This window comes from Phoxinus phoxinus (assembly GCF_949152265.1).
Source record: "Phoxinus phoxinus genome assembly, chromosome: 5".
Classification (NCBI taxonomy): Eukaryota; Metazoa; Chordata; class Actinopteri; order Cypriniformes; family Leuciscidae; genus Phoxinus; species Phoxinus phoxinus.
In genome coordinates, this window is record NC_136880.1 from 17,278,924 (window position 1) to 17,298,427 (window position 19,504).

The window sequence follows — 19,504 nt, forward strand, 5'->3', positions numbered from 1 at the left end:
TGCTACAAACTGATAATGGTCAGATAAGTATGATTTAAACCATGCTAGAGCAATTCCACTAATGCCAACATAGTTTTCTAGTCTATATAAAAGGATGTTGTGGTCAATGGTGTCAAATGCAGCACTAAGATAAAGTAACACTAATGAGAGATACAACCACGATCGGATGATAAGAGCAAATCATTTGTGACTCTAACAAGAGCTGTCTCGGTACTATGGTACGGTCTAAATCCAGACTGAAAATCCTTGCAGATATCATTTCTTTCTAGAAAGGAACATAGTTGTGAGAATACTGCTTTTTCTAGTATCTTTGACAGAAAAGGCAGATTCGAGATCGGCCTGTAATTGACTAGTTTTGTAGGATCAAGTTGCGTTTTTTTAACAAGCGGTTTAATCATAGCTAGCTTAAAGGTTTTTGGTATGTATCCTAGAGACAAAGACGAATTAATGATATTAAGAAGAGGATCTATGACATCTGGAAGCATCTCTTTCAGCAGCTTAGTCGGTATAGGGTCTAACATACACGTTGATGATTTAGATGATTTAACGAGTTTGCAAAATTCTTCCTCTCCTGACAAATGAATCAAATGTTTCCTCAGGGAGACTACAATGCACTCCAACTGTGTCTAAAGTGCTGGAAAAGAGAGAGTTAAAAGTTTCTGTTGCAATATCAAGTTCTTCTAAGCTATCTGGGATGCTTAGATGATGAAATTGATTAGGACGATTATTGATAAAGCAATCTTTAGTAGCAGAAGTGATTGGCCTAACATATTTATGGAATCTGGCGATAATAGGATGAGGTCGCTCAACTGGTCTGGGCCTCGGCTGGGCTGATCTGTGTGCTCGGTCTAATAGCGGCTCTTTATCCAACTTCAGTACGTCCTTTAACTGGGCGGCGACCGCGGTAGTATTTACAACCGTGTCTTCAGAAATACCCACAATTCTTATGTTTTGGCGGCGTGATCTGGATTCGAGGTCCTCACACTTATTTTTCAACTTAGAAAAATCGGAAATTAAGCGTTCATATTTGCACTTCAGATCAGCGATGTCGTCAGTACATGACGAGAGGGATACCTCCACTTCACCCACAGTACCTTTGAGTAAGGCTAACTCAGCGTCCGCAGCTGCTTTATCACTTGCCAACTGGGTTTTCACGGCTTGCAAGTCCGCTCTGATTGTAGATAGGTCGTCTCCCAGTGCCGCTCGGAGTTCGGTTTTAAAAATCTCTGCAATATCTTGTCTCAAACACGTTAGAAGTTCGAGCTTCAAGGCGTCCGCATCTGTAACGTTGGCTTGAGCGTCAGGCCCGGGCGAGGTCGAGCCGCAAGGCGGAGACGAACCACCCACATCCAAGGGTGTCACCTGTGTGCCAGGCCTCTGCTGCTGAGTTGTATACAGTAGCCAGCAGAATTCTCAAACGTGATTTATCGTTTACACTAGGCTATATATTTTTACATTAAGCATAAGCACCAACACTTCAAAATAAGTATATTTAAAAATTACAACAACACCTCCTCCTTTGCGTTTCAGTTTCATTTGAATGGTTTAAAGCCGTCACCCAGGTGCGTTGTCTCCATTTCTAAGCACTGTCCTAAAATAATAAAAGGAATCCACACGGCTCCGAGGGTTAATAAATGCCTCCTGAAGAGAAGCAATATATATATATATATATATGATTGTGTTCGTCTGAAATAAGAAAGTCATATACACCTAGGATGGCTTGAGGGTGAGTAAATCATGGGGTAATTTTCATTTATGGGTGAATTATCCCTTTAAGATCAAAATAAACAAACACAAAACGAAAGTAAAGTGGCAGCTCCTCATGGACGACTGCTGCACAAACATAAACAAAACATGACGTAAAGTCCAGGCTTGGTCTTCTTTCGTCCTTCAGTGTCATCATTGCTACTTTTATCCTTCCAGAGCTCCTCTGTGAGAGATACAAGGCGGATGTGGCGCACATTAGCAATCGCCCTGCTTGCCACATGAACTATTTGTGGGTTTTTTTCTGTATGAATGCATTATGGTGTGATGATTATCTATGTACAAAAGCTGCAGTTTATAACAACTAGTACAATTTACAATGAGTGGTACAACTAATGTTACAAACCTCTTGCTTTTGAAATTTGAATTATCACAAAATCGGACTACATGTGGTTCGGATTCTGCACCTGTGATTCAACTTAGATACATTTCAGTCCGGTTTTAGGGCAGGTTATAGTACAGAATCTGCACTCTTGAGAGTTTGTAAAGACCTTTGTTTAAACCGAGATGCAGGTAATGCTGCAGCTCTGATTTTATTGGACTTGAGTGTGGCTTTTGATACAATAGACCATGTGATTCTCATAAAGCGGTTATCCCAGTTTGTTGGAATATGTGGGATAGTTTTAAAGTGGTTCAAATTTTATCTTACTGATAGAGCATTCTCAGTGAGGTATGGTAACATTGTTTCAACAACAGTGCCTGTCACTCGTAGGGTTCCTCAGGGTTCTGTTATTGGCCCAATTTAATTTTCTTTGTACATGTTTCCCCTGGGTTCGATTTATACAAAAAATATGTCATGTTAATACAAACTATGGTTGAGTTAAACCAAAAAAAAATAAAAACTGAGATTATGCTTTTTGGCCCTGCCAGAGGATGCTTCGATATTGCAACATATTTTGCCACATGGTCAGACTATTGCCATGACCAAGTTAAAAATGTAGGTGTTGTGTTTTAACCCAGAGCTGAAATTTGATAAGCAGATTAATGCCGTGGTTAAGAGTTGCTTTTTCCAGATTAGGACTGTTGCACGTTTAAAGCCTATTATGTTGAGAAAAGGTTATTTATGCCTTTGTTCTGTCCCGCCTTGACTATTGCAATGTTTTGGATGTGGGGTCTTGTCAGACCACTATATCACGCTTGTAATTAGTTCAGAATGGGGCGGCACGGCTGCTGGTGGGTGCTAAGAAAAGTCATCATATTTCTCCTATTTTAGCTTCTCTCAGGTGGCTACCATTGGATTTCAGGATAAAATATAAAACTGCTGTATGTTTTTAAAGCAGTGTATGGGATAGCTCCTGCTTATGGATCTGAGCTCATTGCTCTTCATTAATAAGTCATTGCTTTCTGTCCCTCGATCTCATTTAAAGTTAAAAGGTGATCAGGCCTTTGCTGTTGCGGGTCAGAGGCTTTGGAATTGTCTGCTTCTTGAACTAAGAGAGATCACTTCTTTAAATGTATTTAAAGCTTGAGTTAAAAACTATTTCTTGTCTTAGGGCTTTTGAGAAGTTGGGCTAGTATTAGTAAGTTGCATGTTGTTTTTATGTGTTGTTTTTTATGTGCTGATTGTACAGCACTTTGGTCTGGTCTGCAGGTGCAGTTGTAAAATGCTTTGTAAATAAAATAAAGTAAGTAACTTCCTGGGTAATTCCTGGTGTTCTCAGCCTAAACGGTGTATATTAATGCCGTCCTGTTTTGCAAATTCATTGGCTATTAAAAACTCTGTTAGGCTGCCGAAATTTCATTCCTTACAATGCATGGAAAAAAAACATACAGGAAAATATTTGGTTAACTTATTTCTGGTTTGCATGTTTGCAGAGAGTAATTTGCAGCTGCCATGGCAACAAATAATGGTAAGTGTGTCAAAACCTTATCATCAGTAAACCTGATCCTGACAGCATTGTGTTAAATTGCTGTTATACAGTACATATCTCAAATAAACATCCTGCTCTTTGATACTCTTTAAACTAGGTTACCCCGTTGACCTCCAACCACAGAAAAATGCAATTCATTCCACCCCTCCTTATAGCCAGGGACAAGCCATACCAGGCCATGGTAAGGGAATCTACGGGAAATTTAATTTTTCAAAATTGTTTCTCACTTTTTCAGATCCTGTTTAAGAAGTCATGTTCTTTCTTTTGCAAGGTCAAGTGCCTATGATGCCGGTTCCACAGAGACCCGAAGGCTGTCCACCAGGACTGGAGTACCTGACCCAGGTAGAGCTTCACTGCTGCGTATGAACAGCTCTGTATGACACTGAAGACACTGATGTTTTTTTTTTTTTCTTGAATGAGATATCTTCTCAGCAGTGGTGGCTCGTCGGGGGAGGCAAGGAAGGCACAGCCTAGAGCCTACCCACAATTTTGTGTCTCAGAATGTGTATTTCTTGTTTGTAACTTCACCTCTGTAAGTGTAACCACCGCACGCTTCTTCCCAGAATGTGCTGAATCTGTGAAACGCGAGTCTGAGGGGATAGAGAAAGGGAGGGGGAGGCAAATCCATATCCGGAGACTTGTGCCTCTGTTGGTATAAAAAAATCGCCGATCACCATCGAGTATTTCACTTCAGCGATTAGGGGTGTTGAGAAAAGTAACATGGCAGAGGAGGCTAGCCTCCCTTGGTATTTCAACCAATCATCGACAAGACGTAAATAATGTGATATTAGTTTGAACTGTTACCGCTGATGGAAATAACTATGGAGAGTAGAGATATTGAATATTTGATCACAAACAAATCTAAGCTACCATTCAAACAACAGCAAAATTATAAATAAAAGAAGACCTCATGCCTAAATTGGAAATAGCTATCAGATTCACTAAACGAACGTGCTCTTTTAACACGGACATTTAAAAGGACAGAGGAATGGATTTTTGCTTCAAGTGATAGGCTAGGATTAGGTGAGTGAACTTATATTTATATTGTCTTGATGTCTGTGTCGTTTTCTATAAATATTCAGGTATATAAGTGACTAAACATTTTTTTTTTAAGTAGTTAAAAATCCGACCGCTAAAATTGTGTGCCTCTTCTGTTTTAAAACCCACCAGCCACCACTGCTTCTCAGTAAGTGGTGACTAAGCTTGTGTTAGTTTTGTGGCTTTGAAATGATTATGTAATGTAAAATATGGTTTTCAACATTTATTCCCTTTTTACAACACAGATTGATCAACTTCTTGTAAAGCAGAAAGTTGAGCTAGCTGAAGGTAATATTGTGATGTTTGTTGTAGTTTTTCCACTGATATTACTTTGAATATTTTGAATGTGTTTAAACGTTAGGCATATTACCTTTATATAAGCCCTGCCCCCTTGGTTACTTTTGCTTGATCAAATAAGCTTTACAAAACATCCCATAGGAATGCATTTAAAATTTACATGAACAATATGAGTTTCAGTAAAATGAATGTTTTCAGAATATTGACTCGGCCTATCATCAAGCAGCCAAGAAGTAGTGACATGACAACTTTATAGCCATGCCCTAGCAACCAGTTAAAGCACCCTAGCAACCACCTCATAGACTTCCACTAAAAAACTATGAGAGGGATATCTTTGAATTAGAACATCATATAGATAAGGGGGTGAGATGTTTGGAATCAGATTGGCAAGTAGTTTTAAATATCTACCTGGCAACCATTTAGAGCAGTGGTTCTCAACTGGTTTGGCCATAGGACCCACATTTTCTCATGGTCATCAAGCTGCAATCCACTTTTTAGTTTACCCACTCAGAACAGTATTGCGACCCAATTTTTGATTTGGAGCACCTTAGCAACCGCATAGTTAAATGAGCCATAATCAGCATTTATCTAGGCACCAGAAGATTGTAGAATCGCAGTGTTTTTTTTATTTTTATTCAGACTGGCAAATTATTTTTAAAAATCTCCCTGGAAACTATCTAGTCACACCCTAGCAACAATTTACAGCACCCTAGCAACCATATGGCCATATCTTTGCAACCACACAGCAGTGCCCTAGTAAATACTCAAAACACAATAGCATCTACTAAGCAAAACCCTGACAACAACTTAGAACACCATAGTAATGCTTAGAAATGCCATATCAACCACCTAGAACACATTATTAGCTGCCTAGCAACACCCTAGCAATTGTCTATCAGGCACATAGCAACGCCCTAGCAACCACCCAGAACATCCTAGCATCTGCCTAGCAACACCCTAGCTACTTCCTAGCAACCACAGTGCCGAGTATTGCCATGGCAAGCATGTAATGTACATACAAATTTACACATCTAGCTTTTATTTTTTATTTATAATTTAAATGTATTTATTCATTTTATTTTATAGAAGGTGACAAAAGGCACAGTCACAATGTTTTATATAATTTTTTGAATATGTATTATTAATATTACAGTAATCTGTAATATTAAACTACCCAAACACACAAGACTTCAATAGAATTCTATTAAAAAAAGTTTGTCTAATAATATGGCATATGGCAACAGTTGCCGAGGTAGGATTGGTAGTAACCTTTTTAAGGTGGGGCTTACAGATGGGTCAGTTAATGCAATGCACTTAACTTGACATGTATGTTTTGTTTTTTATTGTGTTATTGATTCATTTCACAGCTATATTGGGCTGGGAGACCAATAATAAGTACATGGTGAAGAACAGCATGGGGCAACAGGTGTTCTACGCGGCTGAGGAAACCGACTGCTGTAACAGACAGTTCTGTGGACCATTGCGCTCATTCGTCATCCATATTCAGGATAACTTGGGACAGGAAGTGATCACCCTCACACGCCCTTTGAAGTGTGGAAGCTGCTGCTGTCCCTGTTGCCTTCAAGAGGTAAAACACGTTTCTGTTCATTAAAGGGCCCCTATTATGGATTTTTGAAAATTACCTTTCATGTAGTGTGTAATATAGTGAATGCAAACATCCTGCAAAGTTTTAAATCTGAAAGTGCACCGTATATAAAGTTATTGGCCCTCATTTATGAAAAGTGCGTACACCAAATTTCCAGCGTACACCTGGCGTACACCCAAAACCACGGTGACTTTGCGATTTATCAATATGGACGTTGGCGTACGGCACGCTCAAATCCTACGCCAGCTCAGGAGGTGGTGTACATGTACGCACGTTTTGAGTTAGTGCTGAAATGCGCAGAAAAACAATTCCTAACACCACAAAACGCACTGATATTATATATTATGACCCTGTAAAAAAACAACAACATAGAAATTATAAACTTCAGTGTTTATTTTTGTGAGTTAAGCCCGGCAGGTGCGCACGGACTGGGTTCAGTAATGGAAGGCTTTCAATGACCAAAAAATAATTCAGACTGACAAAATAATTAAAATGACATTCTTCTTCTTTTAAATAATAATAATAATAATACAAATAATAATAACAAAGACATTCTTCTTCTAAATAACAATAAGCGTCATTAATAATCAAAATCATAATACTAATAATAAGAATATTACAAATTGTCATGCAATTATTCACATCATCATCACTATTGTACACCCCATTACATGTGACGTCATGCGAAATTCAACGCTAATAGTTTCAAAACACGTGCTGTAAAATAATGCATTGTGATAGGTAATTTGCTCAACCAACCAGCGATTTTTAACTGGATTTCCACCGGAGAAGTTTCTCCTCTTTGCCGTCTTCCGTGTGTCCATGGCGTAAAATGAGGGCGTGGGGGAGGCGGAGACGTGAATATATAGGGGCGTGTTAATCTAATGACGATCGTTTTCAGCCGCGGCATTTATCAAGAGGCAGGTATTGAGTACACCTGAATTTCAAAGGTACGCACAGCTTCATAAATCAGACGGTGAGAGGAGTGTAAGCATAATCTTACGCCAACATATACGCCCTTTCGACGCAAGATTGATAAATGAGGGCCATTGTCTTTCAAAAGTAAGAGTTGACTCTGAGTCAATGAAATTAATTGTTTTTCAAACGAGTCATAAGCCGTTTCGGCAAGAGGTAAAACATTTTTTTCACTAAAGTTTATTCAGGTTTCAAAGCCTTGATTTGAATGACAGGTTTAGTGGTTAAAGATATAGGCTGGTTGGTGAAAGCATTGATTCATGCAGTTATTCATGGACTAGTATCATTGTGCTATTTCCTGTAGAAAAATAAATGTTTTAGATAAAAAACACTTTTACAATCTACAGTTCAAAAGTTTGGGGTCGGCAAGATTTTTTAATTTTTAAAGTCTTATGCTCACCAAGACTATATTTAATAAAAAATATAGTGTAAACAGCAATATTGTCAAATATTATTAGGATTGAAAATAATTTCTATTTTAATATATTGTAAAATTAAATTTTATTTTTGTGATGTCAAAAGCATAATTTCAGCATTACTTCAGTCACCTGCAGCCATCTGGCGAGAGAAAAGCCTATATCCTTTCAAAGCACACAGTGTGTTCGGCACTGTGACACTGTTTAAAAGAGCAAATTTCACCGGCATTGTTTCAAATGCCGTGTCCGGACTGCCCCTCTGCATGACGCGGATGGACACAGAGAGTGTGCTTCGTGCCTGGGACTTCACCATGCGGAAGCTGCACTCGCCAAAGGCGGCTGCTCTCACTGTGAGAGTATGCCGCTCTCCACGCTGCGCTCACGGCTAGCCCTCCCCATGGAGGGTGACCCCACCCCTTGCGCTCTCCCGTTTCCCGCCCTCACGGAGGAAGAAACGGCGGGGCCAGAGGATGCCTGAGCGAACCGAAATGAGCGAGCCCATGCCGGTCCCGTGCCCGCATGCCTTGCTCTGCATCCGAGTGTGAGAAGTGGGCGGGCTCGGCTGCACCCCCCACCCCCCCATCTCAGTCCAGTGAAGTTGGCGCAAGGGCGAGTTTGGACTCAGAGCTTCTTCGTTTCCTCACAATAGCCGTCAAAGACCTCGGGCTCGATTGGTCTTCGCCTCAGGAGCCCGCCAAGAGCCGGCTCGACGAATGGTTCCTGCCGGGGCGCCACCAGGCCCCTCGTCAAAGACCAGCGCCGTTCTTTCCTGTGGTTCATGACGAACTCACTACGTCGTGGCGCGCCCCTTACTCGGCCCGCCTGAAAACATCCACCTCCGCAACTATCTCTTCCATTGACGGCACTGAGGCAAAGGAATATGAGAAGCTGCCCCCCCTAGAGGAGGGGTGGCCATGCACCTTTGTCCGCCCACCGCTATTGCAGCCAGCAAAGCCAGCGCCACCGGATTCTCAGCCCCACCCAGTGGCTGAAACTCATCGGCACCCACGGCCAGCAAAGCGCTACCCGTTCCTGGAGCGTCAAGGGCCCCGACCCAAGATTGTGTTCGATCCTGAGCCTCGGGAAGCTTCCTAGTCGCTCGACAGAAAGGAAAAGGGAGGGGTTAAGTCTCGCTGTGGCCGGACCACCCTCAAAAAGATCTCACACACTTCTCCCAGCCCCCTCTTTAGTTCAGGTGGCTGGAGATGTTCATACTGCAGTCAATAGGGCCAATAGGGTCATAATACACACACCCCTGCAAACAAACTCTGTTTCATCCCAGACCTCAGACACCTGAACAAGTCCCTCATGAGACGGCCATTCAGGATGCTAACAACCAAACAAATTGTTGCGCAAATTCGACCAGGGGATTGGTTTTTGTCAGTGGATCTGAAAGACTTTCATAGCCAGATAGCCCCCCATCACAGGCCATTCTTGAGATTGGCCTTCAAGGGGCAGGCTTATCAATACACAGTCCTGCCATTCGGCCTGAACTCTGAGCGTTCTGAACTACCTCGACGATTGGCTCATTCTGGCTCGACGATTGGCTCATTCTGGCCCAATCGTAGGCCGAATTACTGACCCACAGATCCTGGCTCCTCAGCAATTTGGAATGCCTTGGTGTGAGGGACCAAGCAGTCAAGGGCAAAGGACACAGGATTTCCAACCAAAAATTATTTATTAAATGCAAAAAAACAAAGTTACAAATTAAATAACTTGAAAAACTGACTAAAAATAAAGTCAGGTCTGGGCCCACAAAAATGGTAAACTAAAGCAAATCAAACTAACAACAGTATTCAAACAAACAAACAAAGAAAACAAGGCCTACTCAATGCCACAAATGGGGAAACTTATATACACCAAGGACTAGTCCATTACACACACATAGGGAACAACAAACATCAATTAAACACAGTTAGAATGAATAAAGTAATTCATCCACAAAAAATAAAGAAATAAGTCATAAACAAATTAGTTATACACATAACCAATTATAATAAACAAAAAATAAACAAATAAACAAACAAACCCACTTCAGGAACCTCTCTAACACAGCGAGAGAGGAAATCAGCCGTAGCATTGTCTTTCCCTGGAACATACTGGACAATGAATCGGAAGGGCTGCATGGCCAAGTACCACCGAGTAACTCTGCTATTCGTGTCCTTCATCCTCTTCAACCACTGTAGAGCCTTATGGTCAGTTTCCACAATAAACTCTCTCCCCAGCAGATAATATTTCAGGGAATCCAGGGCCCATTTCACAGCCAAGCACTCCTTTTCGATTGTAGAATACCGGACCTCTCGCGGGAAGAGTTTACTTCAGTCCTGGAGGGCCACTGTCCTGCAGAGTTTAGCTCCAACCCTAATTAAACACACCTGAACAAGCTAATCAATGTTTTCAGGATTACTAGAAAAGAGCTTTTGTCAGGGTTGAAGCTAAACTCTGTAGGACAGTGGCCCTCCAGGACCGAAGTTGAACATCCCTGAACTAGAGCATGGAGTTCTTTACCGTTCACTTCTACAGTGGTCATCCTTAAGGACAGTCCAGGCTTTACCGGAGCTGCATTCTTTCTGGGCACATAGCACACTTGAGAGAGCTTGACAACGTTCTTCGGGCAAACAGGTTTGGTATGACCCTCTTGGCCACACAGGTAACAAATAGGCACTTTCTTAGATGGTCTAAAAGACACCGCTTCAGATTTTCCTCCTCCAGGAGGCTTACCAGAGTTGTAGTACTGGGGCGGATGAAAGACATGGGGCTTGCGAGAATCTCTCCCACCCCTCCAACTCCATGGCTGATTCCTTCCCCGGGCAGCAACGAACACATCCGCCAATGATGCAGCTTCAGCAGCAGTATCAGGGCCCCGCTCACGGATCCATACCTGAAGCTCAGGAGAGAGCATTCGGAGATACTGCTCAAGAATAATTATTTCTCCAATTTCCTCAACAGTTTTACCTTTGGGTCGAATCCACTTCCCATACAGCTCCTTCAGCCTGGCATACAGTTCATTGGGACTCTCAAATGATTCAACCTCCAGAAAACTGAATCTTTGTCGATAAGTTTCTGAATTAATGTCGTACTTTCTCAGAATAGCTGACTTGACACATTCGTAATCCAGAGAGTCATCAACGTCCATAAGCACATATGCCGCTCGGGCCTTACCAGTCAGTAGGGGAATCAGGCGGAATGCCCAGTCAGCCTTAGGCCAACAACATGCTGCAGCAATCCTCTCAAAGGTTATCAAAAAATGTTCTATGTCATCAGAGTCACTTAATTTTTCTAATCTAGGCTCTTTGATCAAGGGCTGACCTCTATCATGGTCCACCTGGTGAAGTTCTCTTTCACTCCTTCTAGGGAATGGTCGATCAAAATCAGGGTCACCATCCTGCATTTCTCCTGGACCTGGATTCATAGAAAGTGGATCAGGGGTGGGCGGAGTATGAGTACGAGCTTGCACCTCCATCTGAAGCAGGCCAAACTGGTGCTGCAATGCCTTAAATCGCCGTTCTTGTTCCTTTTGCTCTTGGGCCCTCCCGGCCTCCCGAGCATCCATCTGCGCCATGTGGGCCCGGAACAAACTAGTCAAATCTGTCAGCGTTGGCTCCCGTCCTCCAGACTCCTCTGTGACAATCTCCTCACCATCCTCTATGGTCTCCACCTCTCCTTCCTGTGCTTCCATTGGCACCATCCTTTGTGCCCCTTTTCTTCCAGGCCGACTCATAGCTAAAAAAAAACCCAGGGAAGACGAAAAGGGGAAACCAACAAAAAAAAATAGGAAACCTGCGCCCTCTGCGGATCCCACTTCTGACACATGTGAGGGACCAAGCAGTCAAGGGCAAAGGACACAGGATTTCCAACCAAAAATTATTTATTAAATGCAAAAAAACAAAGTTACAAATTAAATAACTTGAAAAACTGACTAAAAATAAAGTCAGGTCTGGGCCCACAAAAATGGTAAACTAAAGCAAATCAAACTAACAACAGTATTCAAACAAACAAACAAACTAAACAAAGAAAACATGGCCTACCCAATGCCACAAATGGGGAAACTTATATACACCAAGGACTAGTCCATTACACACACATAGGGAACAACAAACATCAATTAAACACAGTTAGAATGAATAAAGTAATTCATCCACAAAAAATAAAGAAATAAGTCATAAACAAATTAGTTATATACATAACCAATTATAATAAACAAAAAATAAACAAATAAACAAACAACCCTACACCCCCCCCCCCCCCCCCCCCCCCCCCAGCTAATCTGCAACATGGATTCAACCACTGGAACAAAATGGCGGCCGCTGACGCCAGCCGGTCCTTTATTAGAACAGACCTCCACTGAAGTGCAGCGCTTTGCCCAGACAGCGTCAACCTCCGATTGCCACATGTAGGTAACTTAAACTCAAAAGAAATAAATGTTAACACAATATACCACTAATAACTAGAAAGTGTGCACCCAACCTAGTCATGTATGGTAAAAGTGTAAATTAGAAATAAAGTGGGTAAAACAAACCAAATCTGTCTTTATTTTGAAATATATATGTATAGTGATCTGCAACAAAATATTTACTTATGAAATGTACTAAAGAACAACCAAAATAAACAAACGAGAAGGATGCATATCTGTGTGTGTTGTTTAGTTACCGCCTTGCTGTGTGGCCACGTTGTCGGCCATCACACTTGGGCTCAGGATCAACTTTTCCAAGAGTGTACTGTCTCCCAGCCAAGTATAACCTTCCTGGGAACAGTTATCGACTCGTTTCAGATAGGAGCGTGGCTCACGCCAGACCGCGCTCTCTCCATTCAACAGCTAGTGGCTTCGTTCAGGGCGGGCTTTTACACCCCCCTCAGAACGTTTCAGAGGGTCCTGGGCCTTATGGCCTCAGCATCGTCAGTACACCAACTGGGCCTACTGTTAATGCGTCCCCTGCAGCATTGGCTAAAACCCGAATACCAACCCATGCGTGGCATTCTTACCATTTCCGCTTTAAAGTGAACCAAGGCTGTATCAAAGCCATGGCTCCTTGGAAAAACGCAGACTGATACCAGTCAGGTGTGGGTATGGGTGTGGTCTCGAGGAGGAAGGTGGTTTCAACAGATGTCTCCAACCCAGGTTGGGGGGCTCTGTTCGAGGGCAGGCCCGTCTCCGGCCTCTGGTCAAGCCCAGAGAAATGCCTACATATTAACTGCCTCGAAATGAGTGGGTTTTTTTTCTGTCCCTAAAAGCCTTCCTCCCAAACATGGCATGGCACCATGTCTTGGTCCGGACATACAACATGTCAGTGGTGTCCTATATAAATAGCCAGGGCGGTCTCAGGTCGGGCAACCTGTACACCATGGCCAAACACCTCCTTCTATGGGCACACACCAACCTGCGCTCACTGAGGGCGGCACATGTGCCTGGCATTCTGAACCGGGATGCGGCTATGCTATCCCAATACAATGTTCCCCCAGGGGAATGGTCTCTCCACCCCAAAACGGTTCATCTGTTTTGGAGTGTCTTCGGCAAGGCAGAGGTCGACCTCTTCGCCTCAGAAGACAGCTCTCACTGCGCAACCTTCTTTTTCAAAAGCAGGGACGCGCTAGCCCACAATTAGCCCAACTGCCCTCTTTACGCATTCCCTCCGGTCTCGATGCTCCCCCAGGTAGTGTTGTCAAAAGTACCGACTTCGGTACCAAGTCGGTACTGAAATTTAAAAAATGTGACGCTTTGAGCGCTGTTGAGCAGAAGCGTTAACACCTCGGAATGGCCGGCCATTGTCACGCGCTCATCAAATATGTCTGTGATTGGCTACAATGATCAGCGCTTCAAAAACATGTTGTAAATATACATCAATAACGCTCTTCAGCGAACGATTACACAGATACACACGGGAGCATTTGAAAGCAGGCGTCTATCAACGGATCGATCCACTGGCGCTGATAGACGCCTGCTTTTGCTTTCAAACGCTCCAGCTTTCAAAACACTTTCAAACGCTCCCGTGCGCTGATCATTGTAGCCAATCACAATGGCCAATCAGAGGTGTTTATGATTCAGCTCAACAGCGCTCAAGTCGGTACTTTTGACAACACTACCCCCAGGTCATCGAGCGAATTAGGGAGAGAAGGTGTGCAGTGCTCCTAATAGCCCCTCTCTGGAAGACCCAGGTCTGGTTCCCAGAGTTGGCACAGCTGCTGGAATCAGCTCCTTGGCCTGTTCCGCTGAGGAGGAACCTCCTCATGCAGGGGAACGGGATGATCTGGCATCCCCGTCCCGACTTGTGTTCCCTTCATGTATGGCCCCTCAACGGGTATCCGGGAGCCTCCCGTAAAAAGTCCTAAGCACCATCACTGAGGCTAGAGCTCCGTCAACTAGACGCCTCTATGCCCTGACATGGTCAGTGTTCACCAGCTGGTGTGCAGCTCGGGACCTTGACCCCTATTCAAGTAAAGTACCACTGATACTTTCTTTTCTCCAAGAGCTATTGGACGTGGTTCGCACCACCTCCACGCTTAAGGTATATGTGGTGACCATAGCAGCCTTCCATGCCCCTGTGGCCAGCCAATGCCTGGGAAGGAACGACCTCGTCGTGCGCTTCCTCAAAGGGGCCAGACAAATGACGGGCATAGTCAGCATAGTGAATAATCTGATATTGTTCTTCTCTTGTAGGACTTCATGTTCTTTGAACGCAGTAAATAAATTATAGTTTTCTGGATGTCATGTAAGTACACTTATATATTGCGTACGGTAGTGTTTTAAAAATGTCCACAGCATTTGTCAACACGTGATTCTAACTATTGTCTTTCAATTAATATTTCAGGTTGAAATTTGAACTCCTTATTCTGAACATGGATGCAAATGTGGATCACTTAGCTTACAATTATATTTTACACATTACTATGCACATTACATTATATAGTATTTTATTAATGTTCTTGAGTCACCACTAGGTGACAGCAATTCCCTTTTCTATAATATTACCTGCTCTATGGAAGGTTTTGCTAAACAATTCACTTCCTTTAAAGCTTTAAGGGATTTTTACACAATATAAACACACTTGTAGCAAGAAAAATGAATGATAATTGTTGCTCATGGTTTTTGTTTTTTAGTCAGTTTTTTGATCAGAAGGCGGAACCCACCTCGGCCTCCTTCTATACCTGCCTGGGACCTTTCCACGGTCCTCACGGCCCTGACGGGAACCCCCTTTCGAGCCACTTCAGTCGGCTGACCTAAAGCCTCTTTAGCTTAAGACCGCACTACTGCTAGACCTAGCATCGGTCAAGCGAGTGGGTGATTTGCAAGTGCTCTCTATGAACGCTGCCTGCCTTGAGTTCGGGCCCAACGACTCTAAAGTCGTCCTCTGGCCAAGGCTTCCAAAGTTCTCTTGACTCCGTTCAGAGCTCAAACCATTTCGCTATCGGCTCTTCCTCCATCGGAAGACGATAGAGATGTGAATCTACTCTGCTCCGCTCAGGCCCTTAGAGTCTATTTAAAGCACTCTGCTCCGTTTAGGCAGTCGGAACAGCTCTTTGTATGCTTCGGTGGCCACACCAAAGGGCTCCCGGACATTAAGCAGAGACTATCACGATGGATAGTATACGCTATCTCTTTAGCCTACGCATTTATGGGCCTCCCTTGCCCGATAGGCATTAGAGTGCATTCCACTAGAGGCATGGCCTCTTCATGGGCCTGGTCAAGTGGTATACCAATTGAAGAAATTTGTGCGGCGGCCGGCTGGTCCTCACCGTCCACATTTGTGAGATTTTATAACTTGGAGGTTCCTGGTCTGCAAAAACGAGTATATTTCTGTATAAGGGGTCTTGGCCTCTAGGTACTCCTCTGTGGGGCCCGTCATTTGTCTGGCCCTCATTGGTTCTGACACTAGCTCTACTAGTAACCTCTGGCTTCTCAGCCCTGGGTGATAGTGTTGGGCAAAGTTATTAAGCTAATTGCACAGTGTTTTAAAATGGGTTCCCATAAGCAAATAGCTACGGAATACGAGAGACCATTCTCGAAAGGGAACGTACTTGGTTACTTACGTAGGGGGAACGAGTATTGCGTAGCCTCCCGTGTTCTTACGCTTGGTCAGGTGCTTTCGCTTCAGTCGACTTAAACCTGATTTCTATGGTGAAATGGTCTGCATATATAGCCAGAAGCCATGCCCATTCTGGCGTGCGCAAGGCGCGGGGCGCTCTGATAGGTTTGCGCGCCTCAGCCACTTCGCCATAGGCTCGTGCAGTTCCCACAGAACAGCCAATGAGTGCACTAGTCAGTTCTGCTCTGTGCAGCTGCACTGCACTGCAAAATAAAGGCTTCAACATTCTAGAGAAAAGGAGTTTTCCCATAAGCGTATAGCTACGCAATACTCGCTCCCTTACTCTTAGGGAACCGAGGTTACGCAAGTAACCGAGTACGTTATGTGAGACCAATGTGCAGGAAAAAATAAAAACAGGAAAGGAAATTATAGTGAAAACCCATACAGACTGTGTCCAGGTCAATAAGTCTTATAAAATATCAGATAATTCAACCTTATTATGACACGGCAAGGTTAGTTCAGGTTGAGTTGTAAAATATCATATAAAATAACCTTTTTATGACAAGGAAAGGTTAGTTCAGGTTGAGTTGTAAAATATCATGTGGTACGACTTACCAAAAATTTTTTTATCATGATTTTATGATATAATTAATAATGTATGATATATGTGTAAAATATAGTTCTCACTTACTATTTTTGAACACTCATGGACACTCTTACATGTTTTTACAACATTCCTGAATCAACAGCCAGCATATACATGCATGTCATGTTCAACTGTAAAATGAGGAAGTTATGTTCAATTTTCAAAATCACCTTGACTATTGCATGACTGATGTGTTGCATGATGGGTACTACACAGCAATGCCGCCATCAATTGTCATGTCTGTGATTGAATTAACAGCTTAAAATAGTGAACAGCTATTAGTTGTAAATAAGATCTACTATATTTTAAGTATAGTTTTGCCTAAACTGCTGCTGATGTGTCTTTTGTCTGCCCCATAGCTTGAAATCCAGTCTCCACCAGGCAACCCGATTGGATACGTGATCCAGAATTGGCATCCATTTATTCCCAAGTTTACCATACAGAATGAGAAAAGAGAAGCAGTTCTGAAGATCGTGGGGCCGTTCTGCGCCTGCAAATGCTGCTCTGATGTGAACTTTGACGTATGAACCATATAAGACCGATATATTGATGATAGTTTGATCTTTTGAGTTAACATGTTCTTGCACCAAGAACATGAATTCATGATCATAAATAGTTATTTATTTGCATCTAAACAGGTTGTGTCAATGGATGAGTCAACAAAGGTGGGCAGAATCTCTAAACAGTGGAGTGGGATGATGAGAGAAGCTTTCACTGACGCAGACAATTTTGGAATCTCCTTTCCTATGGATCTGGATGTGAAGATTAAAGCTGTTCTTTTCGGAGCATGTTTTCTCATAGTAAGCAAAAATAAGGCATTATCGCATATCTCTTGTTAGACCAGTTTTCTAAACTTCCTCTATAGGCTCTGTGTGTTTCAGCATAGTGAATAATCTGATATTGTTCTTCTCTTGTAGGACTTCATGTTCTTTGAACACAGTAAATAAATGATAGTTTTCTGGATGTCATGTAAGTACACTTATATTGCGTATGGTAGTATTTAAAAAATGTCCACAGCATGATTTGTCAACACGTGATTCTAACTATTGTCTTTCAATTAATATTTCAGGTTGAAATTTGAACTCCTTATTCTGAACATGGATGCAAATGTGGATCACTTAGCTTACAATTATATTTTACACATTACTTTGCACATTACATAATATAGTATTTTATTAATGTTCTTGAGTCACCACTAGGTGACAGCAATTCCCCTTTCTATAATATTAAGATGTTTTCAGCATTAAGTACCTGCTCTATGGAAGGTTTTGCTAAACAATTCACTTCCTTTAAAGCTTTAAGGCATTTTACTTTAACACACTTGTATAGCAAGAAAAATGAATGATAATTTTTGCTCATGGTTTTTGTTTTTTTAGTCAGTTTTTTGGCCATTGCTCTTTTGTTTTTAAGACAACATGTAATCTATTCTACGGTGGAAAGGGGGTAATATCTAAATTAAGTAATCATGTCCAAAAAAAAATATTTAACATACTTAAGCATGTAGAAATAGCTATTTAAGGTAATTGCAGGCTACCACTTTTTACAGTCTATGCATAACTGATCACTTGTATTGCATTTTATATTCAAACATTTTATATGGTAAAAAGCAGTTGAAATAAGCATGTATTAAATATAACTGTAATTATTCTCATTATTCTAAATAACATGCACTGTTTCGTTTAGCACCTACTGCCTTTCCCCCAAAGTGCTCTTCAATTCCTCATTATGCCTTCTTGGAAGTTAAGGAGACATTAGATAATGAATACCACTTTCACTTTTTTACCTTTGCTTTCCTGTTATTCAAGTTTTAATGTTGCTCAGCAACAACACCTCATTTACACTCCATGAGGAAGCAAATTATCCTTAAAAAAAAGTCCTTTGTTTTATCCTGGAAAATATCCTGTTCACTGTATGCAAATTTTTTGGATGCATAGAATACCCCACATGTGCCAAAATGTGAGTATACAATCTGAGTACACTGTGTGGGAAACCGTATCCCATAATGCAATGCACGTTAATTTCCAGTGTGGCGAATGAACCTGAAACCTGTTTTTTACTCATATTTATTTCTGAAATAATAACTGGATACCACAGCATAGCATTTTGCTGTGTGAAATGTATGTCATTGCATAATGTGTTCTATATCACATATTATTATAAGATCCAAAACAGACACACTGAGGACTGAAATTCATTGACAATAAAATAAGTTAAATGCATTATTCCTGTCTGCCTGCATTACTCTAAACCGTTTGAAGACCGGAGCATGTCATCCTAAACGTTCGCCTCTACACTATTGCAATTATCATCAGTTACAGTGCAGACTGTGCTGTATGCAGTAAACAGTAAAATATGATTCTGTTCTTAAGACATGTAAATAGCCAAGATAAGAAGTGACTATTTCATGTATTTGCAACTTTATATCTCACAATGCTTGATTTCATATCTAAAAATGTGACTGTATCTTTAATGTGACTATTTCTTGTATTTGCGACTACAGTTGTGGTCAGAATTATTGGCACCCCTGGTCAATATAATAAAAGATGGCTGCAAAAATAAATCCGTGTTTATGCCTTTGATCTTTCCACACAAAAAAAAAATCTAACCTTTCTTAAAATAATTGAAAGTGGGGGGAAATTATGAAATAAATGCTTTTCTCCAGAACATGTTGGCCACAATTATTGGCATCCTTTTTTAATACTTTTTACAACCTCCTTTTGCCAATTTTCAGAGTTTTCTCCTGTAAGGCCTAATGAGTTTGGAGAACACCTGACAAGAGATCCGAGACTTTTCCTCCATACAGAATCTCTCCAGATCCTTCAGATTCCTGGATCCATGTTGGCGCTTCTTCTCTTCTGTTCCTCACACTC

At 41.9% G+C, this 19,504-nt stretch overlaps 1 protein-coding gene across 2 annotated transcripts in view; it reads left to right on the forward strand.

The window, feature by feature from the left end:
• The window catches only part of LOC306998380 (phospholipid scramblase 1-like), a 50,788-nt gene that overhangs the window by 2,644 nt on the left and 28,640 nt on the right, over nucleotides 1-19,504 (forward strand). The window contains exons 2-10 of one of the 2 annotated variants that reach the window (XM_079612406.1): nucleotides 3,580-3,614; nucleotides 3,733-3,816; nucleotides 3,907-3,977; nucleotides 4,919-4,961; nucleotides 6,338-6,558; nucleotides 16,994-17,155; nucleotides 17,273-17,434; nucleotides 17,552-17,603; nucleotides 17,704-19,185. In XM_079612406.1, the coding sequence (XP_079468532.1) occupies nucleotides 3,599-3,614; nucleotides 3,733-3,816; nucleotides 3,907-3,977; nucleotides 4,919-4,961; nucleotides 6,338-6,558; nucleotides 16,994-17,155; nucleotides 17,273-17,434; nucleotides 17,552-17,581 (789 nt within the window). In that variant the 5' untranslated portion in view covers nucleotides 3,580-3,598 and the 3' untranslated portion in view covers nucleotides 17,582-17,603; nucleotides 17,704-19,185. Of the gene's footprint in view, nucleotides 1-3,579; nucleotides 3,615-3,732; nucleotides 3,817-3,906; nucleotides 3,978-4,918; nucleotides 4,962-6,337; nucleotides 6,559-16,993; nucleotides 17,156-17,272; nucleotides 17,435-17,551; nucleotides 17,604-17,703; nucleotides 19,186-19,504 lie in introns of those variants that run through there. The other variant, XM_079612407.1, reaches the window with a different exon arrangement.